Source organism: Urtica dioica, chromosome 6, assembly GCF_054948205.1.
Source record: "Urtica dioica subsp. dioica isolate 48M chromosome 6, U.dioica_male_clone48M_v1_H2, whole genome shotgun sequence".
Lineage (NCBI taxonomy): Eukaryota > Viridiplantae > Streptophyta > Magnoliopsida > Rosales > Urticaceae > Urtica > Urtica dioica.
Window position 1 is genome coordinate 36,232,418 of NC_142761.1, and position 25,786 is coordinate 36,258,203.

The 25,786-nt window shown below is 43.1% G+C and overlaps 2 protein-coding genes across 2 annotated transcripts; both read left to right on the plus strand.

Annotated features, from left to right (window-relative positions):
- The first annotated feature begins 669 nt into the window (after positions 1-669).
- LOC149393835 (uncharacterized) lies at positions 670-1,658 on the plus strand. The gene is made up of 3 exons (XM_089618181.1): positions 670-781; positions 857-964; positions 1,179-1,658. The coding sequence occupies exons 1-3, from the start codon at positions 670-672 to the stop codon at positions 1,385-1,387; spliced, it is 429 nt and encodes a 142-aa protein (XP_089474307.1). The 3' UTR covers positions 1,388-1,658.
- An 11,052-nt stretch (positions 1,659-12,710) lies between these two features.
- On the plus strand, positions 12,711-13,515 carry LOC149393836 (S-protein homolog 29-like). The gene is made up of 2 exons (XM_089618182.1): positions 12,711-13,049; positions 13,477-13,515. Exons 1-2 carry the CDS (start codon positions 12,711-12,713, stop codon positions 13,513-13,515), a joined length of 378 nt encoding a protein of 125 aa, XP_089474308.1.
- The last annotated feature ends 12,271 nt before the right edge of the window (positions 13,516-25,786 follow it).

Sequence of the window (25,786 nt, forward strand, 5' to 3'; positions counted from 1 at the left end):
CTGGAGACTCGACGGTAGCTGATGCAGGCACCGTATGGCGGAATGGGTGAAGGTCGCGATTCGCGAGCTCATTGCCGTCAAGAGCCCAGTAGGCGCGGACGTCCTAATGAGAAGGAAATGGTACCACTAGTGGATCCCAGACAAAACGAAAACTCTAGGCCAGCGGAAGGCGGCTGCTCGAAGCCTGAAGTTGGTCTCTTGCCATTCCGGAGGTTAGAACAAAGAAATGTATGACCTTGTGGAGTGACAAGTATTAGCTAGGATGTGATCACACATTATGCATGCTAGAGAATTAGCGGCAATGGCATCCTGCATTCTTATGTGATTATTTGCACGTCACATGGCTCTGCATTATATGTTTTCTTTCATAGGTTAGACTCCCGCTTACTGAGTCAATCGACTCATAGCTTTGTGACCCTTGGTAATGTAGATAAGGGAAAAGCTTGTAAGCGGAAAACGAGATCGAAGACCGAGACCGAGCACGTATTGCCTTGACCTATGGGCTATGGGGTTTCTTAACCGGGGGTTAGTATCTTTTGTTAAAACATTCCGGAATGTATTTGTATAGGAGTCGCTATAAGACTCTAAGTTATAAAAGCGAAAAATATCTCCGGATTTTCGCAAACTATTTTAATATATATATAAAAGTATTATGATCTATTGTTTAATATGTATAATATTGGAGTTGATCGGTCGCGGCTTGTGGGCGAGCTGAAGCTCGCGGGTCGTGACACCGAACCTCGCCAGTCACCACTGCCACCGTCCCTGCTCCGGCCACCAGGTTATCTCTCTCTCTCTCTCACTCTATCTCTGGCTCTCTCTTTCTCTCACTGCAATTTTTCTCTGTTTTGTCCAGCTCCGTCACCGGACCTAACCATCTCCGCCGTCCCTGCTCCATCTCCGACAGCGCCTCAGCTACCGGACCTCACCGTTTCCGCCGTCCCCGCTGAATCTCCAACGCAAGGTTAGTGTTTTTATTTTTTTTTTCATGTTTAAGTATATATATGTATATATGTTACTAATTAATATATGTATATATGTGTAATAATATATGTATATATATATATGTGTGTGTTTGTATATTGCATATATGTTTAATTTATATGTGTTACTAATTATAGTATTGTATATTGTGTTAAGTAATTTTTATTGATTCCGAGATTGGTATGTCGGGATAGGTCCCCCGATCCCGAGATCCTCGTATCTCTTGGCTCAGGCTCAGGACGACAGCTCCTCATCAGGTTCTTCATCGAGGCGCGTTCCAGATCCAGTGGTTAGCGAGCTACAAGCAGCGTTGGCCGCACAACAGGTCGCAATGGAAGAGATGAGGCGTGAGCAACGAGCTCAGATGGAGGCGTTTCAGCGACAGTTCTTTGCCTACATATAGCAGCATCCGTCTCCCATGCAGACATCCCCCGCGATGATGCACCCTGGGACGACGCTGCCATCAGCTTCAATGCCGAATGTTCAGACGCCGCCATCCGCTTCAATGCCGAATGCTCAAACGCCGCCACCAGCTTCAATGCCGAATGCTCAGACGCCAGATTCGGTAGAATTTCAGCGACATCGTTCGAGCGGCAGCGCAAGAGGAAGATCTGGCGGAAGAGGAGGCCGTGCATTCAAGAATTGGAAGACTTCGAGGGAAAAAGGGAAACAAAAGGAATAGATTGTAATTTTTTTAATTCATTGAACGTAAATGATCAAATTTTATGAATTTAATATTATAATTTCTATTAAATTATTTATATAATTATTCTAATTAATATTATATAATTATTATTATTAAAATTATTTAATTGATTTAACAAAAAAATATTGATTCTAATAGAATTTTTTATAGGCTGATTCTGTTATAATCAGCATTTTTTAAAAAAAAAAACTACAGACAATCAGATGCGACTAGTCGCATCTGATTGTACTGTAACCCGCCAAAATATTAGGCGGGGAATTACTATCAGGTGCGACTAGTCGCATCTGATACTTTTCCCGCGAAAGTATCAGATGCGACTAGTCACATCTGATACCATATATCCCGCTTTAATATCTTATTTTGGAGTATATTTAGGTGCGACTTTTGGTGCGAGAAGTCGCACCTAAAATGTCGCACCTGATAGTGATGACTTTCAGGTGCGACAAGTCGCACCTAAAAGCATCAGGTGCGGACTTTCAGATGCGACTTTGTCGCATCTAAAGTCGCACCTGATGACACTTTTGGGTGCGACTTTGGTGCTTTCAGGTGCGACAAAAGTCGCACCTAATGCTATATTTTGTACTAGTGTGTTGGAGGTGTTGTTATTCCTACTGAAGATGAAGTTGCTCTTGGTAATTCCCGTGCTCTAAATGTTATATACAATTGTGTTGATAAGAATATTTTTATGCTCATAAACACTTGTAAGAGTGCCAAGGAGGCATGGGACATTCTTGAAGTTGCTCATGAAGGGATTTCTAAATTCTGTTCCAACGTCTTTTGCTTCTCGCTACCAAGTTTGAAAGAATGAATATTCTTAAAGAAGAAACTAGTTATAAATTCATTGTGCGTATCTATGACATTGCTAATAAGTCTTTCTCTCTCGGTACTCCTATGAGTGATGATAAGCTTGTTCAGAAGATTATGACATCTCTTCTTGAAAGAGTCAACATGAAAGTCACTGTTATACAAGAAGTCCATGACCTTTCTCATATAAAAGTTGATGAGATAATTGGGTCTCTCTTGACCTATAAAATGTCTCTTTCCAAAGCTAAAAGGAAGGGCACTCAAGCACTCTATTACAGAACAAAGAGCAGTTATCTTTTGAGACTAATGATAATGTTAATGATTATATTGCTATGTTGGCCAATAATTTGACAGGGTTATGCAAAGGCTAGATAGAAGGTCAGGGCGAAATGTCTCACCTGTTGTCAGAGGCAATTTTCCCCAAAAACAATTTCATAAACATGGAAATTCAAAACAAACAGGTCGTGATGGTGATAAATTCAACTGTTATAATCCCAACAAATCTGAAGGGATTCAGTGTTGTGAATTTGAAGGCTATGGGCATATTCAGAAATAATGTCCTAATTTTCAGAAGAAGTAGAAAAAGGTTATAATGCCGCAGTTTCTGACGATGAATCCAAGGGAGGTGAATATCATGAGATAAGTAATTTTGTGGATTTTACTGCGTCTATCTCGAATAATGGTTTTGATTATTCTACTATTGTTGTTAGTTCATTTAATCTTACTAATGTTCAATATCATTCGGATGATGAACTCCCTGATGAAGTTTTGACTGATGCTTAAAAAACTCTTTATTGTAAGTGGATTGAAGAATTTCAAGTTCTAGAGAACCAGAAGGAGACTATTAAGTCTCTCACGGAAGACAAAACCAGACATCTGGAGACTATTGTCGAGTTAAAGCGTGAGTCGTGCGGCTTACTTATGAGATTGAGAAGATGACCAAATCTGTTAGAATGATCTTGGGATTGACAATATTGACAAGATTATCACCATAGGGAAGCCATCGTTTAACATGAAAGGGCTTGGCTAAACTAATTGTGCTTCCAACTCTAATACTACATTTGCTCATCCCTCTCATAAGGGAACTGGAAGTAATTTTTTTTTAGTTTTATAATTATTAGTTATAATCTTAGTATATTTATTACTGTCAGTATCAGTATCCAACCTCCAAAAATCGACGAATTACAGATTAATGTCCAAAAAGAACTTAATACTGTGCTCAGTTAGGTAGAGCACCTCGTTTACGCGCCAATAAAAATCCCAAAAAGAGAAAGTTCGAAACAATTGGGATTTTTTGGAGATCCAAGACAAAAATATTTTTTAAATATGACCTTAAAAATTCCAAAAAGAGAAAGTTCGAAACAATTGAGATTTTTTGGAGAATGGATGCAGTTAAAATTCCAAGATGTCTCAAAAATCGAGCGCTCATCTGCATCAAACATCCTTTCCAACATCAAATTATTGTTAGATCAACGAGGTCTCCTGTGTAGAGACCTCATTGGATCTATCACTATTATGGTCGATATGGTCATATACGCCCCTTTTATTATTGTCTCTATGGGAAAATTATTTATCGCCCTCAGATCTCCCATAGACGTCAGGATGTCCAACCCTCCATCTCTCACAAAGTCTAGAGAGTTAAAGGTGACTATAAGGCCAATATTGCTTACACCTCTCTGCGTCCTTCAACACATGAAGACTGGTATTTTGTAGTGCCTGGTCTCGCCATATGAGTAGAGTCAAAAGCTATCTAACCAACATCAAGACCTACTTAAATTTTCGTGTCACCTTCGGTGATGGTATTAGTTAAAATCATTGGTAATAGTCAGTTTAATGTTCCCGGTCTTCCCTACTTGTAAGATGCGCTATTAGTTAATGATATCACTGCTAATCTCATTAGTATTAGTCAACTATGTGATCAAGGATTGGTTTCTAACTTTACTCATGAGGAATGTGTTGTGTCTAACCAATAACAAGTCAATCTTATCAAGGGAATCCGCTCCCAAGATAACTGCTACATTTGGTCCCCCAGTAAGGGTTCCCAGGTTCAATATTTTCTCATCTCTAAAGTTGATGAAGCTAAATTGTGCCACCAGAAACTTGGCGATATTAACATGAGGAGTATGGAGAAGATCAAATTTGAAAAGGGTATTGTTGGCATTCCTGAACTCAAGATTGAAGAAGGAAGAGTTTGTGGTCAATGCCAAGTTGGAAAGCAGGGAAAGATGTCTCCAAGATGGTGAAACATCTTACTACCTCACGTCCTATAGAATTTCTTCATATGGATCTTATGCGTAATTTCTTGTTCACGTGCATTGAGATTCAGATCTACCAAACACACGGGAGAAGGGCATTGAAACAAGGATTGTTCATATAACTCCATCTTTGTACTTGTCCTACTATTCATTTAGTGAATTTTCATTCTACTTGGGCTCACTGTCACCCAGAGTAAGTGACGTTGCACCGAACTGGGTTTCCCATCTTGTATCATTTCGTTTATGCATGGTCTATTATTTTATCCGTCTATAATTTAAGTTCTGGTTGTCGCATTCATTGAGTATCCATTGTGCGCGACATCTTGGACTCTAAAAAGAATTTCATTTAATTATCTTATGGTTAACATGATAATAGGACTTTATTTAATATTCATCAATATTAAGTATTCAAGTTACAAGTCTCATGAAGATAAAAAATATAATAAAATGAATAAAATTAAAGGTGATTAAGCTAAATAGCCAATTTAAAGTAATAGATTTGTAAAGTTGTTAAGGCTTGTCTAAAATTACTGAAATAACCATATGCAATAATCATATTCTAAAACAATTTTAATCATATGATTAATTTTTTTTCTTAAATTGATAAATTTCTTATAAACAATCGCAAAAAATTTAATCTTATTTATAACAACGTAATTTTGGCTACTTTGCTGAAAATTTGAAACTTTAGGTATTTTGCTAATCAATTAGTTTCAAAATATACAATGAGCAAGTTTCAAAAAAAATTTGATCCTACGATACTTTTTTGGAAAACGATGAATTGCTTTTAAATAATCGCAAAAAATTTAATCGTGATATAAAAAATTGTAGTCTTGTTTATAACAACGTAATTTTGTGTGTATGTTTGATTCGTGTGTATGTTTGATTCCACTGGCGGAATCTGACATGCATCTTAAACCTGTGAGATCTTTTGTTCAATTTTATGGATGGGTCCGATTTAGTTTACTTTTCGTTTAATGAATGTCTTCAATTTCAAAAGAAAAATCTCACTGCTGATTAGGTCATTTGAAATGTTTGATTTTCAATATAGCCTATGGTTTAAGGATATTTTAAATCTACTTACATTTGATGACGTGACCTCATTTATCAGAAAATATTTTACATGATTGTCCTTAATATTTTCATATGTTTATTTAGATATATACACGTTAGTTTTGAAAACACTTAATTTATCAAAATAAAATGAAGCGTTGACTAATTCCTTAAAATCAAATTTGAAATTTCCTAATTAGGTGCGCCGTCCTTTCAAACAGAAAAATAAATTATTTGTGAACATTAATGCATATTTTCTTCACTTATGACAATTGAATTTTGTCGCGGGTCATTGGAGTTCACCCACCGTGAGAGCAACTAGTAAACTTGATTATTGCATCATCGCATGGCTTCCCAATGATCCCCTAATCAGATTATACCTCGACAAAAAAATTCCTTGCTCTCATGCACAAATAACATTTCACACAATTGCTGTTGGTGATTTCTATTGGTTTTGTATATTGCAACAATCGTATGAGTGAATGGTGCCAGGTGCGGGGGCGAGTGGGGCAACGGCCCAAGGCCCCCTCTCAAGGAAGGCCCCTTCTTCTGGTTTTTTTTTTTTTTTTTTTCTGGTCTGCATTAATGATTAAACCAGGCCCGGCCCAGGGGGGGGGGGGGGGGGGGGGGGGGGGGGGGCGAGTGGAGCAACGGCCCAAGGCCACCTCCCAAGGAAGGCCCCTTCTTCTGGGTTTTTTTTTTTTTTTTTTTTTTTTTTTTTTTTTTTTCTGGTCTGCATTAATGATTAAACCCAGCCTAAGTATAAAATCTAGCAGCGTTTTAGCTGTGCCTTTTTGGGCAATTAAGCCCATTCTTTAAATTTTTTTTCCTGCTTTGCATTAAACCCAGCCCAAATATTAAACCTATCAGCGTTTTAGATGTGCTTTTTTGGGCAATTAAGCCCATTCTTTAAAAAAAAATCCTGGTCTGCATTGGTTTACAACAGCATTTTTTTTCTGGCTCATTATTAGTATTGTAGTTCCAGGTTTTTAAGAGAGATCAAGTTTCCATCAATCTATTTCCATCTTACTGATAATGTAAAACACTTGGTGTTGTTCTATGGTGTTGAATCGTGCTCCAATGTTTAATTGCAATCTGATGTGCCAACATGTTAACTCCACCAAAGATATCCTCTTTTGTTCGATAGTATAGCTTCAGTATACATATCACATCAGATAATGAAATTCTCATTGTTATGCAAAATTTAAATTCAAAATTTCAAGTAACTTACAATATAAGTTGATAATAAGGATTTACATTTTAAACTTGCATCTAAAAAAAATATAGATTTTGTGTAAGTTTTTTTCTTTTTATTTTATAATATGATTTTTTATTATTAATTTGAGTTATATTGTAAGTTGATGACCACATCCGACCGATGTAGTCCAAATTATCAGAACCTAAAAGTGCAAAAGATGCAGCCTCATCATAGACGCATGGTTTAATGCATGTACGGCAAGCCTCACATATCGCAGTATATCTGGTATTACTGTATAAAAGCGTGACAGGCTTAAATTATATATATTTTTTAAGATTTTTTATAAATTAGGAAAAATGTAATTAAACACAATATTAAATAACATAAAATGTAGTCATTAAGTAATTTTGTTAATGACATTTTTCTAGTATTTTATGGGTTTGGAAAAGATCCTAACTAACAAAAAAAAAATACCCCAAATCAGGTTTGAAACATAATAGAAGATATGAAAAATCATATTTAGCCGTAAACCCATGTTTGTAAATAGAATCAATGGCTCCCATCTAATTAATGAAAAAACACCACCAATGGATCATGTTTTTTTGAATAATCGCATAGTCAAATAAGAAAATTGGACGTGTTAAAAAATGCATGTGAGAAGCACGTGGTCACCAATGTCAAAAGGGAAATTGTCCCAATTACTACCTATGATAATTTTTTCCTATTTTCCACCAAAACCCTAAATTGGACACCAATACCACTAACACCTATTTAAAACTAGCAATTTACCCTTCACTTTAAATTTTCTTATTTGGCTCTCTCTCTCTCTCTTCGCGTCAGTCCCCATAAAGTCTGGGGAAAAGTCTGACTCTCTCCTCTCTCTCTCTAATCGCGTCAGTGGTTTCTCTCTCTCTCTCTCTCTCTCTCTCTCTCTCTCTCTCTCTCGTTCTCTCGTTTCCGCCAATATTCCTCTCTCTTTCTCCTTCTCTTTCTTGACCCCAGCTCTCTTTCTCGCACCAACTCTCTTTCTCACCGTCGGGGTCTAAAACCAGATGACCCAAACATTAGATGTCAACAATTGTCGTCAACTGTTGACATTTGATGTCAACAGTTGACATCTAATGTATGAATTTAAATTTAGTTGATGTCACCGTCGGGGTCTAAAACCAGATGACCCAAACATTCAATTCACAACATTACATATATATAAAACATAGTGTAAATAGACATATTAAGCAGTTTCATGCTTTCAAGTCGTACAAAAACCCATACACAAATAAAAATATTAAGAAGTTTTAGGTATTCAAGTCATACCAAAACCCATACACACATATAAATATTAAGAAGTTTCAGGCATTCAAGTCATACAAAAACCCATACACAAATATAAATATTAAGAAGTTTCAGGCATTCAAGTTAAGGGCCATTTCTTGTTAATCCTCATGCTCCTATAGAAGAGGAGTTCATCTCTCTGGCTTTTCAGCATAAACAGTAGTGTCCCCATGGGCACGACTTCCATAAAATCTCACTTTTCGTTCAACTTAGTCTCCCAGTCGTCTCCCAAGACTTCTTTCATAACACTTTCGAGGCTGATGATCAAATGCGATCCAGGCTCAGTACTAGAAAAAGTATCCAAGTACCATATGTACTTAGCCCGGCTTAGTTGGAACTCCGTGAGTTGTGCATCCTGATAGGTGCGTTTATTACGCGTAAAACTCATATTTCCCGGACTAAAAACTAACGAGTCCTCAAGTGTTTTTTTTTTATAGTTTTTATGTGTTTATCCGTGATTTTCATGTTTAAAAGGCCAATTGGGTCTTGAGGAGATTATTAGCGCATCATGTGATGATTCGGAACAATTTCAAGGAGATTCATACACATTTGGACAAATTGGAGCGAAACAAAGAACGACGTCCTCTTCTGCAGGATTTTGGGATTTTTAAATGATGATTTTGGATGATTCACTTAGCTTTCCAACGCATGTTTATTTGCAGAAATCGGACGTTGGAGCTAGGAGTTACGACCGTTTAAAAAACGGTGTGCAGCGAGTAGGAAGCGGGCGGCGCGCGAACAAAAATTTTGCCGTTTTCGCCTCCAGAGTCGTATGCGCGGACCGCGCGAAGCCGAAAATCAAAAGTGCGCGCCGCGCGGTCCCAAAATCAGCTTTTTCCAATGTTACGTTTCTGAGCGGATTTTGGCCATTAGATGCGATTGGAAGACCTAGATTGCTCCGAAAACAAGTCCTTTCAACCTTAAAAAGACCAATGCTTTCAGAAGAAGTCATGCATGGAAGGAGATTTTTAGAATCTATCAAGAACATCTTTTAATTTCCTTAGTTTTTCTCATTATTTTTTCCAAAAATTTCCAGACTTGTTCATACTTGTGGCTCCAATTTGAAGAGAAGGAGAGAGCTGCAGAGTTTCACCATTTTGCTACAATCCTAATCAAAGTGTTCTATTCTCTAAACTCTTATATTTTAATTCAAGTTCTCCATATGCTTATGATGTTTCTTGATGTGTTGTTCTTGTGTTCATCTTTAAGTATTTTTATTGTCGTGGTTATTAATATGAACTAGTCTCATGTAGGGCTATGGTGTAGCGGGTTCATTACGATGTAGGATTCATGATATTAGAATTGTTAGGTTGTTGTTTTTCTCATCACTTTTACTTAATCGATAACTATGCTTAATGCTTGTATGATTGTCATGAACTCATGCTTGTTTTATGTTCAACTCTAATGCTTGAGAAAGATTAGGTTGTTGTGTTTTTGTGTGGATTACTAGAATTCATTCCTAGGCTAGACATAGCTAGGCTCTTTTAGACTCGTGTGTGTACTCTTGTTGTGAATGCTTGCCGTGCTTTTTAGGAGTTGAGATCGAGAGATAAAACTCCGGCATTGGGTTTAGGTTGCTAGATGCTCGAGAGAGATTTAGTGATACGATTAGCGTGAGTACGAGTAGTAATATATGAACAACAATAATCGTGCGTAATTTCCGTGAATCAGAACCGTAGATTGAACTCTTGAAACCATAGTCTTCCGCCTTCATAATCGTAAAACCGTTTTTTAGTTTTGTTATTTATTTTATATATTTGTTAGATAATTTTGTGACAAACCTTCTATCATTATTTTTGGGTTCTCATTCAAACTTGTGAATCTTGAATCTTCAATTTAACTAGTCCTCGTGGGATCGACTCGTTCTTATGATTTATTACTATTGCGATCACGTGCACTTGCGTGTGTGAGAAAATTCGCAACACATCCATTGGCTACAATTTTAGTAACCAAAAATTAAAAATCACATCTACAATCACAAAAAAATAATAACAAAAAATCAGTTTTGCTCGACATCAAAATGTACCTCATTTTTAGAACATTCTCTCTTTCGGGGGTCGAAGTCGTCAGAGCTTGTTGCCGGAGATTCAAGGGAGTGTTTTTTTTTGACATTTCTGTGTTTTTTTACAATATTATAGTCAACAATGTTCATTATTTATTGATTTCAGATGTCAACAATTGACGTCCATTGTTGACATCTAATGTCAACAACTGATGAACTCTGAACATTCTTAACATACCCAAACAATATTCTAAAATTACAAAATTTAGAGAAAAAGCGAAACGAACCTTGTGCGCGACCTTGGGTCTCATGGGCGTTAGGATCATCGGGTTTTAGAGAGTTGGTGCGAGAAAGAGAGCTGGTTCTCGGGCTCCTGGGTTTCTTGGGTCTGGTGGTTTTGGGGTAAAGAAAGAGAAAGAGAAAGAGAAAGAGAAAAAGCGAGAGAGAGATCGGGGAAAAAACAGTCCGACGAGGGGACGGAGAGAACGAGAGAATGAGAGAAAGAGATAGAATGGGAAGAGAGAACATGAAAGAGAAGAGAGAGAGAGAGATAGAGATAGATTGACGGGAAGAGAGAACGAGAAAGAGAAGAGAGAGAGAAACCAGACTGACGCGAAGAGAGAGATAGATGAGAGAGAGTCATACTTTATGGAGACTGACGCGGAGAGAGAGAGAGAGAGAGAGAGAGAGAGAGAGAGAGAGCCAAATAAGAAAATTTAAAGTGAAGGGTAAATGGGTAGTTTTACATAGGTGTTAGTGGTATTGGTGTCCAAATTAAGGTTTTGGTGAAAAATAGGAAAAAAAAATTATCAAATAAGTAGCAGCTGAGGCAATTTTCCATGTCAAAATCATGAGTGTCTCGCTGATCGAGACCTTCGCGACGGTACCAACTTTATTGAATATGGTGCTATGCATTTTATTAGAGTAATTTCAATAATAATTTTTACATATATAATTTACAAAACTACAGAGACTATCTTTAATTATCTTGTGGTCAACAATATAATAACACTTTATTTAATATTCATCAACATTAAGTATTCAAGCTACAAGTCCAACGAGCATAAAACTAAAAGGGATAAAATTAAAGATGACCAAAGTAAATAGCTAATTTAAAGTAATAGATTTGAAAAAATGTTATGATTTGTCTAAAATTAGTGAAACTGTCAAAATATACAATAATCAGACTTCGAAATTTTTTTTGATCCTACAGTATGTTTTTTAAAATAATAAATTTCTTATAAATAATCGCAAAAAATTTAATCTTTGTGTAAAAATTTTTAATCTTGTTTATAACAACGTAATTTTGTCTACTTTACTGAAAATTTGAAACTTTTAAAAGCTATTTTTGTTAATCAATAATTTTCAAAATATGCAATAATAAGGTTTCAAAAAAAATTTGATCCTAATTTAATTTTTTTTTAAATGATAAATTGCTTATAAATAATTGCAAAAAATTTAATCTTGGTGTAAAAAATTTTAATCTTGTTTATAACAATGTAAGTTTTGCTATTTTCCTGAAAATTTAAAACTTTGGCTATTTTGCTAATCAATTCAAATAACTATTTTATATAACTTTTCCTAAAATTAAACTGATTATGAATATTTTCTGACTCTTTGATCGAGGATTTTTTTTAGTTATTTATGAAAGTATTGAATATTTTTTTTACAATGTTTTCATTCATATAATTTCATGTAATATTTAAGTTTAAATTACAAAGAAATATTGTAAGGACTAAATAATCAAGACAAATTGTTGAAGTTGTATTTCATTCATACAGTTACACATAATATTTCATTCTCCTATGTAGTCACGAAAGAAGAGGAGACCTCAGACGCAGAAAGTAGTGTCACTTATACTAGATGGTTGAAGTTGATCGAAGATTAGAATCGACATACGTACTTAGGACCTTACAATGTCATTGCTGGTATTAGATTTTCCTCATATGATACACTAGTTCATATATAAGCGATCTAAAACAAAAGATAAATCTATATAGTCCAATAAATAACTGGAATGGAATTAAATCAAGGATGGGTTATTAATATTAATATTGAAAGAAAATAGAAGTGAACTTTAAAACTGATCCTTACTATTCTTTTATCCTGACGATCATCGTCATTCAAGATAGACATGATTCTTTCTCTTTGAAAACATGATTGTATAACATAAAAATGACTACACAAATTAATCATTAATTCAAGATAATACTCCATAAATGTAAAATCCCAAATGACTACTCTTGTATATTTCCATCAACGTCAAACACACAATGGACACCTATAAATACTCGCAAAAATCAAACACAAACCCAAACACACAAACAAACTTGTAATACAAAACACGAATACCACTTTTTGCATTATTTATCCACCATGACTCTCCGTATTGTATTCATTGCTTTCGTCTTATTGTACACTACTAGCTTAAGCGAAGGAGGAGCATTTGATAGAAAGAGGATCGAACTCACAAACGACATTGATCCTGCCACGGAGCTACAAGTGCACTGCAAGTCTGGAGACGACGACCTCGGGCCACATACCCTCAAAAGGGGAGAGTCGTATTCGTGGAGATTCAGAGTCAACTTTCTCCAAACCACACAATTCTTCTGCAACTTCCAGTGGAACGAGAACGGCGTCCTTCGCAACTATTGGTTCGACATCTACAAGAATTCGAATATCTACACGGTCGAGTGTACCGAGTGTCTTTGGAAGGTCAGGAGTACAGGAGTGTGTCGCTCGTTATACGGAAAATTCGAATGCCTCCCTTGGAATTAGCTAGAACTTACAGTTTCAATCGTTCATGGACTTACTTAATTAAGTCCGTCTCTCTGTCAGTTCAATTTTTTTTTTTTTTGAAAGAATAATGTATGCTCCAGATCATTGCCCGAATATTGTTTCATCCGTAGGTTCCGAATAAACACCTTACTATGTTGATCTAAAAATATTAAATAAAAGTAATATGATGATATCTTGAAGTTAAAACATATATTATTATCAAATGTTGTACGTCTTCTTGTATCTTCTTTGTTAAAATGGTTATGCATTTTTGACTGATAACTTAATATCAATTCCGCGATTGAGGGTTGGAAGTTTGTGGGTGTGGTTCTCTGATTAAATTTAAATCTTTTCCGGTGATAAGAAAGACGGGAGGGTTACCGGTTACTTGGTGCAGAAGTAGTCTTCTCCTGAATTTTAAGCAAATCCAGATGGTTGGAGGATGGAGGATGGAAGTATTCGGGACGCCATTGATAGGGGAAATCAGAATTCGGCTTGGGTTTGTAAGTTTTTCAGGCCCAGTGAAGGTGCTTCCGGGACTAGAATCACGTCAAACTCTAATCCCCCACGAATGTGTTCTCCTACTGCAACAAGGATTTTACCCGCGAATTTCCCAAACTAGCGTCGCTCTCTGTTAAAGCGACACACACTCTACACCACCTGGACCTCTCACAACGCGCCACGTCAACCGAGTTCGAAAAATTAATTTTGTACGTCGCTCAAAAATATACCCGATGCAAATATACCGACTTCTAATGGGTATTTTGTAGTAGTGTAAAATACTTCTACAATAATTTTAAACCGTAGTAAAAACCTGTGTTGTAGAAGATTCTAGAACGTTACATGTACCGTTGTAGAATCTCGTAGATTTTACAACAGTACACGTACTGTTGTAGAAAATTCTACAATGGTATGCGTGTCGTTGTAAAAATAACACAAAATCTTAAATTCTCGACGCGGCGATGTATATTTTTCGCCGTGGCGAGATCTTATAAAATCATTACATGTATCGTTTTAGAAGGTCTCACTACATCGGGAATATTAGTATTTTATAATGTCCGGGTTGCGTAATTTTTTACAATGGAAAAAATGTAGTGTTGTAAAAGGTCCAATATTCTACGACGCGGTACAAAAAAACCATTGAGAAAAAGTTAAGTTTTCACGATGGTTATATTGTACCATTGTAAAAGTGAACTTTTTACAACACTTATTTGTACCGTTGTATAATGTCTGGATTGTGTAATTTTTTACAAAGGGACATATACACCGTTATAAGAGGTCCAATATTTTATAATTACAAAATAACTGTTGTGAAATCGTTGTAAACTTATACTTTTTACAATATTTATTTGTACCGTTGTAGAAGCTCTGTTGTATAATCCACAGTTTTTACTAGTGTCTTCACACCCGTGAGCGCATGCTGCTCTGTTTCTATGCATGCAAGAATCAGCGGGATATCATGAGGTGTATGTCGAGCCAACAATGGACGGTTTGGTGGCAATCCATCTACAACTATGGCTAATTCAGTGTAGAAACAGGTTAAGGACTTGCAAGCTAAAATTATTGGAAGGTACAAACCCGGATAAAGGAGTGTGAAAGGGATTTTTTAGCGGTTCAAAATGTTTGTAATTTGTTGGATAATTTGTAAGAGGAATCATGGGCTCTTCACTTTGGGAAGATTCTAGAAATAGCTAGATAGCCCATGTTTCCCTCAAGGCTATATATTTCTATACAAAGAAAAATAAATTGCTAGGCAGGTTGTGTTGAGTACCAGCGCATCCACTTTCGTGGGACATTGTTGACCCACCGTCAGAAAAACTTACTAAGCTTGATTGTTGCATCATCGCGTGCATGGCTTCTCAATGATCCGCTAACAAATATTATACCTCAACATGTCAAATATGTCCCGTAGTGTTATGGATCACACTACTTAGTTTTCTATTTAGGCGACTAATTATAATGTTAGAAAGGATGCCCATCTTCCTTCTAAGCATGTTACTTGGAGACAGAAACTGTGGTTGAAGTTACTAGTGAACAAGTTCATTTTGTGTATATGCCTGTTGTTGGTAAGAAAATCTCTAAGAAGAGCAAGGAACTTCCTTATTATGATAAGATTGTTTTATCTACTTTTCTGTCTGAAAAGAAGAAGAAGAAAGAAGAAGAAGAAGAAAACTTAACAGAAAGGGAAAAAGAAAGCAGTTCAAGAGAAGAAAAAGAAAGTAAAAGTTGGATTCACTACTACAAATAAGCCTTTCTGGTGCGGAGGGGCATTAGGTGCGACTTGTCGCACCTAAATGGGCAACAGGTGCGACTTGTCGCACCCAAATGGCTCCAAAAAGGAAAAAAATTTCGCTGATTTTAAGTGGTATTGGGTGCGACTAGTCGCACCCAATAGTTTTGAAAACTTTCAGGTGCGACTAGTCGCACCTGAAAGTCTTAAAAAAATAACCTTATTACTAGGGTTAGTTTTTAAAGCTGCGACTTCTTCATCTTCTTCACAACAGCCCCAACACCCAACAGCCCCTCTGCGACTCTCCCTCCCTCTCTCTCTCCCTCTGCGACTCTCCCTCCCTCTCTCCCTCCCTCTGCGACTCTCCCTCCCTCTCTCCCTCTGCGACCTCGCTCCCTCTCTCCCTCTCTCTTCTCCGAGCACCACGCGTACCGGTCTTCTCCGACGTCCAAGTCCGCGCCGGTCCTCTCCTCCGTGCCGGTCCTCTCCTCCGCGCCGATCCTCCGCAGCCGTGCCTTGTGAAGCTCCGTCGCCACCTCACCACCACAATATCTCTCTCCGACCAAGCCACCACCGAGACCACCACACCGGAATCTCAACTCCATGAACCACCACCGAGTGCAAGATTGTCGCCACCACCGAGTAATCACCACCACCAACCGTGCCCTGTGAAGCTCCGCCGCCACCTCACCTCCACCATCTTTACTTTTTTTTTTTGTTTCTCCGACCACAATCTCTCCGTCACCACCACCTCCGACCACCATCCCTCCGCCACGACCACCTCCGACCACTATCTTCTCAGCCTCGGTATGTTTTTTATTTTATTTTATTTTTGTAAATTATGGCCATGATTTCCGACGCCTTGACCTTTAGTCGTGCCTCGCCAGCCCCGGCCATCATCCCATCCTCTCCGCATCGCCTCAGCCTGGTCGAGCGCCGCGTCGCCTCCGCGTTGCCGCGCCTTGTACCTCGCAGCCACGTCGGTGAAGGTTAGTGGTTATTTATGTTAATTAAATTAATTGATTAGTTATAGTAATTAGTTAGTTAAGTTGTTATTTATGTAATTAATTCACATATTTATAAAAATGCTAATTAGTTATTACATTTTAATAAGTATGTTAATATGTTAGGTTAATAAGTAGTTAATTTAATTAACTTGTTGATTAATTTGTTAATTTAATGAATGGAGTATATTTGTGTTTAATAAGTACATGTATTAATTAATGTAATTATAATTGTTAATATATATAGTGTTTATAATTAGTTTAGTTAACTAATTAATTTGCAGTGGAAATCAAATTGGTTAATAAGTTGTTAGTTTAGTTAATTAATTAATTTGTAGTTTAATTGTTAACAATTTGTACTTAATAATGAAATTGGTTATGTAACTAATTTTAAATTTTAAATGTTAGTTTAATTAAGATTGAAATTGGTTAGTTGTTTAAACTATTTTATTAGATTAGTTGTTTATGATATTGTAATTAATTAATTACTGAGTGATTGTTTTATAGATATTGATAAAATGTTGTGACCGAGCCACGGAGGCTCGGTTTAGGACTTAGTTAATTAATATGATAGTTTCAGGATGGATTTTAAATGTTTTTAAAGTAGTTTTCAGGTTTTTGGTTTAACAATATTATAGGGGAAACTCTGCCAAAATTTCGGTAGAGTTTTGAACCAATTAGAATCGAAATCCACTAGAAACAGTCCATTTTAAAAAACAATCCATTTTCCAAGATTGTTTCCAGGATTTTGAGGTGCTCTAGTATCTTTCCCATAATTTCTACAATCCATTTTAAAAAAATAAGATACCTTTCACACTCTCTCTCTCATTCCTTCTAAATTCGCTCTCGGTCCTTTAGTAAGATCGGACTTTCAATGCTAATTAATAATTCTCGTTGTCTTTCTCGTTCAGTGAAATCAATGTCTAATCCAAGTAGAGATTGGGTTACCGAGAACGAGAGGTTGAGCTTGGAGTATAAAACAAGGGTTAACGAGTTTATCCGCATTCCAAGCAGACAACCGAACGAAAATGGCCAATATCGTTGTTCTTGCAAGTCTTGCAACAACGTGAGATGGCACGCCATCGGGGTCGTAAGGCATCACCTCCTGGACAATGGGTTTACCCCAGGCTACACAGAATGGTATCATCACGGCGAGCGCCTTGTCCTTACTCATGGTGAAGACCCCATTGGAACTGATCAGAGAGGAGTAGGAGGATTGCACGACGCCCTGCATGATATCATGGACCACGAGGATTTCGACGACTTTGCGGATCCGACCCCGAGCGAGGTGCGTGCGGAGGAGCAAGTGGAAGACTTATTTGCCGAGTTGGAAGCGGAATTGTACCCTGGATGCAAAGAGTTTTCGTCTTTGTCGTTCTTGGTTTCGTTGATGCACATCAAAGTCACGAACCATTGGACGAACAAGTCGTTCACAGAACTCTTGCAGCTCTTGAGGAAGTCTCATCCAACCGGTAACCGAATTCCGGAAAAGCACTACGAGGCAAAGGCGAAACTGAAGCGCTTCGGCATGGGGTACGAGATGATCGACGTGTGCACAAACGACTGCGTCTTGTTTCGAAAAGATCTCGAGAAAGCTTAAGTGTGCCCAGTTTGCAACGAGAGCAGATGGAAGCCGACTGGGAAACAGATACCACAAAAGATATTGCGATATTTTCCCCTGAAAGATCGATTGAAGCGGTTGTACGCCTCTCGACACACGTCGCTTCAGATGCAGTGGCACGAAAGAGATCGCGTCAGAGAAGAAGGCATTTTGCGACATCCTGCGGACGGTACGTGTTGTCGTAGTTTTTCGGACAACGATTTAGGAGTCAAAGGCGGTTAGACCCAAGGCCGGACCAAGTGGTCTCGTCTTGACTCGAGCGTGTCGGACTTGATATCTCAAGTCGTCCCTTAGCTGTGGTAGAAGTTCACCTCATCTCGGTACCTGAAAAGCAGTAGAGAATATGTGAACTACAAAGGGGAAACAGAGGGGTTGCCTCCGTTTACCTCTCCGACGCTCAACATTAGTAGGATTGAGGTGGTGTATAGAGGGTTTAAGTGTTTAGGGGTCGAGACTTGAGAGAAACGAGCGAGGTATGAGTTCGGCAGCGTTTCAGTACTCAAGAATTGATTACCTGGACCAGGGGAGGGATCCCCATACTTATAGGCGACCAAGGGGCATTTCGGGCAACCCCTTGGCCGAGGACAACCTTGGCTCGGCCATTGGCCGAGGCTGGCCCTAGAGCCGGCCGATGACCGAGGCTATTTGAGTCGACCATTGGCCGAGGCTGGCCCTAGGGCCGGCCAATGGCCGAGGCTATTTGAGCCGGCCATTGGCCGAGGCTGGCACTAGGGCCGGCCAATGGCCGAGGCTGTTTTGAGCCGACCGTTCGCCGAGGTCGGCTCTCGGGTCGGCCAATGGACGAGGCTATTTGAGCCGGCCATTGGCCGAGGCTGGCACTAGGGCCGGCCAATGGCCGAGGCTATTTGAGCCGGCCATTGGCCGAGGCTGGCTCTAGGGCCGGCCAATGGCCGGGGCGAGCTGCCGAAGCGCGCTTTCCGTTGATTCGCCTTTGATCTGCCGCGATCGGGGTCGGGCCGATAACATTAGCCCCCCGAGTTTATGGCCGAGCGAGTCTCGTGCGATAAACTCAAGATTCTTGTCGTCGTTGGCCCACCGGAGCAACCCGTCGTGGAAAGGTTTGGCTCGACCCCTTTAAAGTTGTCGCAGTTTTTCGGACAACGATTTATGAGTCAAAGGCGGTTAGACCCAAGGCCGGACCAAGTGGTCTCATCTTGACTCGAGCGTGTCGGACTTGATATCTCAAGTCGTCCCTTAGCCGTGGTAGAAGTTCACCTCGTCTCGGTACCTGAAAAGCAGTAGAGAATATGTGAACTACAAAGGGGAAATAGAGGGGTTGCCTCCGTTTACCTCTCCGACGCTCAACAGTAGTAGGATTGAGGTGGTGTATAGAGGGTTTAAGTATTTATGGTTCTCGACTTGAGAGAAACGAGCGAGGTATGAGTTCGGCAGCGTTTCAGTACTCAAGAATGGATTACCTGGACCAGGGGAGGGATCCCCGTACTTATAGGCAACCAAGGGGCATTTCGGGCAACCCCTTGGCCGAGGACAACCTTGGCTCGGCCATTGGCCGAGGCTGGCCCTAGAGCCGGCCGATGGCCGAGGCTATTTGAGCCGACCATTGGCCGAGGCTGGCCCTAGGGCCGGCCAATGGCCGAGGCTATTTGAGCCGGCCATTGGCCGAGGCTGGCACTAGGGCCGGCCAATGGCCGAGGCTGTTTTGAGCCGACCATTCGCCGAGGTCGGCTCTAGGGTCGGCCAATGGCCGAGGCTATTTGAGCCGGCCATTGGCCGAGGCTGGCACTAGGGCCGGCCAATGGCCGAGGCTATTTGAGCCGGCCATTGGCCGAGGCTGGCTCTAGGGCCGGCCAATGGCCGGGGCGAGCAGCCGAAGCGCGCTTTCCGTTGATTCGCCTTTGATCTGCCGCGATCGGGGTCGGGCCGATAACATTAGCCCCCCGAGTTTATGGCCGAGCGAGTCTCGTGCGATAAACTCAAGATTCTTGTCGTCGTTGGCCCACCGGAGCAACCCGTCGTGGAAAGGTTTGGCTCGACCCCTTTAAAGTTGTCGCAGTTTTTCGGACAACGATTTAGGAGTCAAAGGCGGTTAGACCCAAGGCCGGACCAAGTGGTCTCATCTTGACTCGAGCGTGTCGGACTTGATATCTCAAGTCGTCCCTTAGCCGTGGTAGAAGTTCACCTCGTCTCGGTACCTGAAAAGCAGTAGAGAATATGTGAACTACAAAGGGGAAATAGAGGGGTTGCCTCCGTTTACCTCTCCGACGCTCAACATTAGTAGGATTGAGGTGGTGTATAGAGGGTTTAAGTGTTTATGGTTCGAGACTTGAGAGAAACGAGCGAGGTAAGAGTTCGGCAGCGTTTCAGTACTCAAGAATGGATTACCTGGACCAGGGAAGGGATCCCCGTACTTATAGGCAACCAAGGGGCATTTCGGGCAACCCCTTGGCCGAGGACAACCGTGGCTCCGCCATTGGCCGAGGCTGGCCCTAGAGCAGGCCGATGGCCGAGGCTATTTGAGCCGGCCATTGGCCGAGGCTGGCCCTAGGGCCGGCCAATGGCCGAGGCTATTTGAGCCGGCCATTGGCCGAGGCTGGCACTAGGGCCGGCCAATGGCTGAGGCTGTTTTGAGCCGGCCATTCGCCGAGGTCGGCTCTAGGGTCAGCCAATGGCCGAGGCTATTTGCGCCGGCCAATGGCCGAAGCACGCTTTCCGTCGATTCGCCTTTGATTGGCCGCGATCGGGGTCGGGCCGATAACATTAGTCCCCCGAGTTTATGGCCGAGCGAGTCTCGTGCGATAAACTCAAGATTCTTGCCGTCGTTGGCCCACCGGAGCAACCCGTCGTGAAAAGGTTTGGCTCGACCCCTTTAATTATTATTTTTTCTTTTCTCCGGTTATTTTTTTGTCCTGTCTTGTTGCACGCGCCAATGGACCCTACCAACCACCTGTCGGGATGTGGGTCCATTGAGGACGATCTTTCCAATTTGCTCGGTAACCAAGACGCAAATCTAGACGACCTTTGGGCGCAATTCTCGTCCCCTTTGGTTTCCCACGACACAATGCCTTCATTCTCTCCGAGCAACAGAGCGTTTGAGATGGCCGGAGATGATTTTCACTCAATCGAAGCATGGCTGGCCGACGAGGAGGGGGGCACGCGCACCAGGGACGGCCCCTGCCGTCAAGGGGACGCCGGCTGAGGACCGTCAGGCGCCGGGGAGAGCTGGGTTGACCAGTGTAGGGGCGCGCCCGGTGAGGCGGGCCTAGGCAGAGGTGCGCCGGGTCCCGTCGGCGCTGTCTGGGCCGGAAGCGTCGCCGGGGAATATTCAGACGGCGCAGGGAACGCGCGCAGCCTGGGTGGAGGCGCGCTCAGCGAGGTGAGCCCGGGTGAAGGTGCGCCGACCTCTGTCGGCCTCGTCTGCACCGGAGGCGTCGCCAAAGGAGACTCAGGCGGCGACAGGGATTCGCGCGGCCCGGGAGGAGGTGCATCGGATGATGCGGGCCGGGGCGAGGGGGGCGTCGGCCCTCGTCGGCGTTGTCTGCTCTGGGGGAGTCGCCGGGGAAGACCCAAGCAGTGCCGGTGGAGCGCCCGCCTCGGGAGGAGTCGCGCCGGTCGAGCTGAGCGCTGGGAGCGTCGCCCCGGCCCTAGGCGGTGATGCGGGGCCTGTTCGGCCGGCGAGCGGCAGCGAAGGAGGCCTGGGCAGTTTGGGCCCGGCCTTCCCCGAGGAGAGGCGCACCGGTGGGGGGCCGCTGGAGACGGGCGACGCCGTTGGCGAGAGCGCCGGTGCCGGTGACGAGGAATGCCGGCCGGACAGCGCCGGCCGGGGGCGACGGCCGAGGCGCTGGTCGCCCTAGCCCTAGGAGCCGGTGGGCTAGGGCTGCGTGAGGGGAGCCCACCTGGCGGGCCGGGCTGTGCTGTCGGGACAGGTGCGCGCATCGCCGCGCCGGGGGAGAGCCCGAAGGGTCAGGACGACTTGGGCGCGCGAGGAGGCTTCCTGCTTAGGCCGAGCGCTGGTGAGGTCGGACCAACAGCCTTGGGCGCCCATCGTGGGGGTCCGGACGAGATGACCTTTGCCGAGGGTTGCTCGCCGTGCTCAGGGTCAAGCGCCGGTGACGGGCCCGTTATCGGGCCGACCACGGGGGAGACGAGGCCTGCCGGGCCGGGCACACGCGCTACGGACCGGTTGGCCGGCCCGGGCGATCACCGTGAGGGACTCGCCGAGCCGAGAATCGCCTCCGGCGTCGAGCGCCCGAGCGAATTGTCGGATCGCTGCGCCACACCTGCGACGATGCTTTCTTTAACCGCGCGGGAGGAAGCACGGGCCCTGTCCTTCCCGACCGAGGAATCGGCCATACGTGACGACCTCGACTGCTCAGGTGTTGACATTCCGAGTTCGCTCTCGATTGCTAGTTTTGCGAGCTTGAGGAGGCGATACGATATTCTGGATTCCGTGTCGACCCTGCGACCGCTGCCCGACGATCTCCCGACTCGCCCCCGGAAAGGAGACGCCGCCATTCACGAGGCGAGTCTTCGTGGAGGGCTACGGTTACCCTTCCAGCCGGTGATCCAAGAGCTATTATCTCGGTTGAGGGTGCACGCGTCACAAATGTCTCCGACCTTCTACCGGGTAGCTGCCGCGTGCCATATGATGCTTCATCGAGCAATGAAAAGGGCGGTCACCGCAGATGATATCCAAGACCTCGTGCTCATTCGTGGGGTCTCGGGGAAACCGGGCTTCTATTCGGCGTTCACTCGGAAGCGCATCTCCGTCGTCACCAAGGTTGCATCAAAGCATCGGTACCCTTGGGTGTGGGTTTCCGAGTCGGCCTTCGGGGCGGCGCCCTTAACGTTTGGACCCGCGGTCGATTTTCCCTCCGTTGGGGACGCGGAAGATTCCGAACTTGTAGCCGTGATCAAGGCGATCCCGGATTCGAGGCGGCAGGGGTCCTTGTTTGAGTCCCCGGACCTAATGGCGAGGACCGGGTGGTTCGTGCCTGCCGACGCCGCTCTTCTGTGTCCTGGTCTTGGTGCGGAGGTTACGGAGGATCCTGTATCAGAGGCGGGGGGTTCGTCCGCCCCTCCCCCCGACGCGGGGGGTACTAGCCGTTCCCACGCTTTCGCGTTGTATTATGCTTGCTATGTGTGTTCTAACTTATTGTCATTTCTTTCTCCTTTTCAGATACCATGACCAGACGACATCGGCCGCGCACACACGTGTCGAGAGTGGCGCCTTCCGCCGAAGCCACGACCGCGGCTCGTTCCCGAGTTGAGGCCCGCCCCGGGGGGTCGCCACCGCGGGCGAGGAACGAGGCGATCTCTTCCAACAAACGACCGTCGTCGTCGACCTCATTCGGATCACGACCCGGCCACAAGCGCGCTCACACATCGACGGTGCCGGACAGCATGGACTCGATGCTTCTAGCGGAGGCGGCAGAGCTGAGGGACCATTGCTCTCGAGGGATCCTCGAAACCTCTCTGCGGGATTTCAAGGGTCTGCTGACGACAAGCGATCTTGAGCACTTCCAAAATAGGATCGGTGATGCCCGGAAGGTACGTTTCGTTTGCCCGTCTTGTACTCAATCATCGTGCTTGTTCCGATAATATGTATATCACTTGTTCCCACAGATGCTCGCACGACAAGAGCGAAGTGACCGCATTCTCCAGGATCTGTTGCGGCGCATGCAGATCATGGAGCAGGATAAGGAGAACACGGCGGCCGCCCATGCCGCCGCTTTGGCGGGGGCCCGCCCCGCCCGAGAGTTTCAAGCACTCGAGGAGGAGTTGAAGCGAGCTCGCGAGGAGCTGGCAGCCGAGAAATCGCTTCGCATGGCAGAGCAGGCATCCCGGGAGAAGGCGGAGCAGGCGGCCGACACCTTCCTAGGGGAGAAGAAGAAACTCCAGGCGGCCCTCTCGAGTCGAGACGAGGAGCTGAGCATCGTCCATGCTCGACTATCGGCGAGCGAGATCTCCCGGGTCAAGGTCGAGAGGGCGAGGGATTCCTTGCGGGCGGAGGTGCAGGCCCTTACCGAGGAGAAAGAGGATGCCGTGCAATCCAAGACGGATCTGGAGGATGATTGTGATATGGCGTTGGAGGCGGCCTGTTATGAGGCAGCCAAACGGGTCCGAGACGCGACCGCGAAGGAGAACGCGACTCGCGGGACCACGTTTTCCTTCTTCGACGCCATGTTCCCTCCTTTGGACGATGAGCCGCCGGAGGACGACCTGCGTCCTCCAGTCCCTGCGGAGGCCGCCCAATCGACGAACCGCCAGCGTGACGGAGACGCCATTGGCGGGTCTGGCGAGCCTCGCCCCGAGGACGATGAAGAGCAGATCGACTTTGGCTCAGAGTAGCCAAGTTTACTTTGGTTTTCTGCGCACCTGTTTAGCGCTCGCTTTATGCTTTCTTTCGGATTTTTGTTATGTTTGACACGTGTCGTACTCTCTCACTTTTCTTGTTGGATTGCTCGTACAACATTGTTTGCTTTAGTTAAATCTTTTTCGTCTGTCATGCGTCTTATTTTTTCGACTTGCTATGCTTACCGAGCCCGAGTCCAAGCCCAAGCCCGGCCCGGCGGTGGCAGCGGCGCGCATGAGTGTGTGTGTGTGCGCGCTCGGGCTCGGGTTTCGGGTTTAAGGAATGTCTCGGTCACGGACCTAGGCCTCGGGTCATTCCTTATCTTTTTATTGCAAAATTCACTTCAGAAATGTGTTAATTCCATAAATAACATTTGTGTTATGGTAAGAATTAATTGATTAAGCTGGTACGGTTTTGCATGGGGAGTACATATAACCGGTGCCTTAATGGTGACATTATGCATGGTGAGTGAGTTGTTTAACGTTCATAACCTGCAGAGCTTCTAACGCTCGGGTTCTAGTTCACCGAAGCCGAGTCTTGTGGTGCATTGCTCGGCTTAGTAGTCGTTGTATCCTGGGAGGATTTCGCTCACGAAATCCAACACTCGTGGGAGGGTGATAAAACGCTTCAAGGAAACCGTCAAATGGGCCTCGACATTTTCCTTGCCAACTTATTTTCTTTTCATTTCCGGTTTATGTTCTAAATTCTATTTTCTTTGCGTTTGTCTTTAATTTTCTATCAATATTATTTGTAATATCGCTAACATATGGATTCCTTTAGCAGCTAGATTTTCACCGGGCTGAATGTAACCCGAACCGGTAAATGCGTTGATGATTCTCTAACATTTTTAATTGCTCATTCCAATATTGTTTGCTTAGTTATTATTCATGCTTGTTGTTAGTTCATTGATTATATACCTTTGAATTATTCTATAGGTTTTGTTTGCTACTCGTGAGCGAGTAAATTTATCATGCTCTTTCTATAATCATCATGATTGACCTAGCTTAGTAGAAAACTCTAGGTGAGAGTTTAATCGTTTCAATTTTTGTTCTTTAAGCTTTTGATTGTTTTATTAGGATAAGAGGCCGCGAGGACAACAATAGACAAATATAACAATAGACAATTTTTGTTCTATCAATTGCATAGGTTTTCTTGACCACAAAAAGAGAGGCCAGTGCATATCTTAGAAAGAGTGAGATTGATTATAAGCATAGGAACGAGGCAACAATAGACAAATATAAGGAAAGAAAACGTAATCGGTTCATGGTGAAGTTGTAGCCATGCTTTTCTCTTTGATTTAGAAATCGTTATTTTTTTTGTTAGTCGTTTAAAAAATCTCCTCATTACCTTTAAATCAATTCACGTCAAACTGAAGAAATCGTTAAAATTAGTAGTTCTCATGTGATACTATATTATTTGGGCTACACGTGCGCTTACGTATGTGATTTATTTGCAACAAGTTTTTGGCGCCGTTGTTAGGAATTA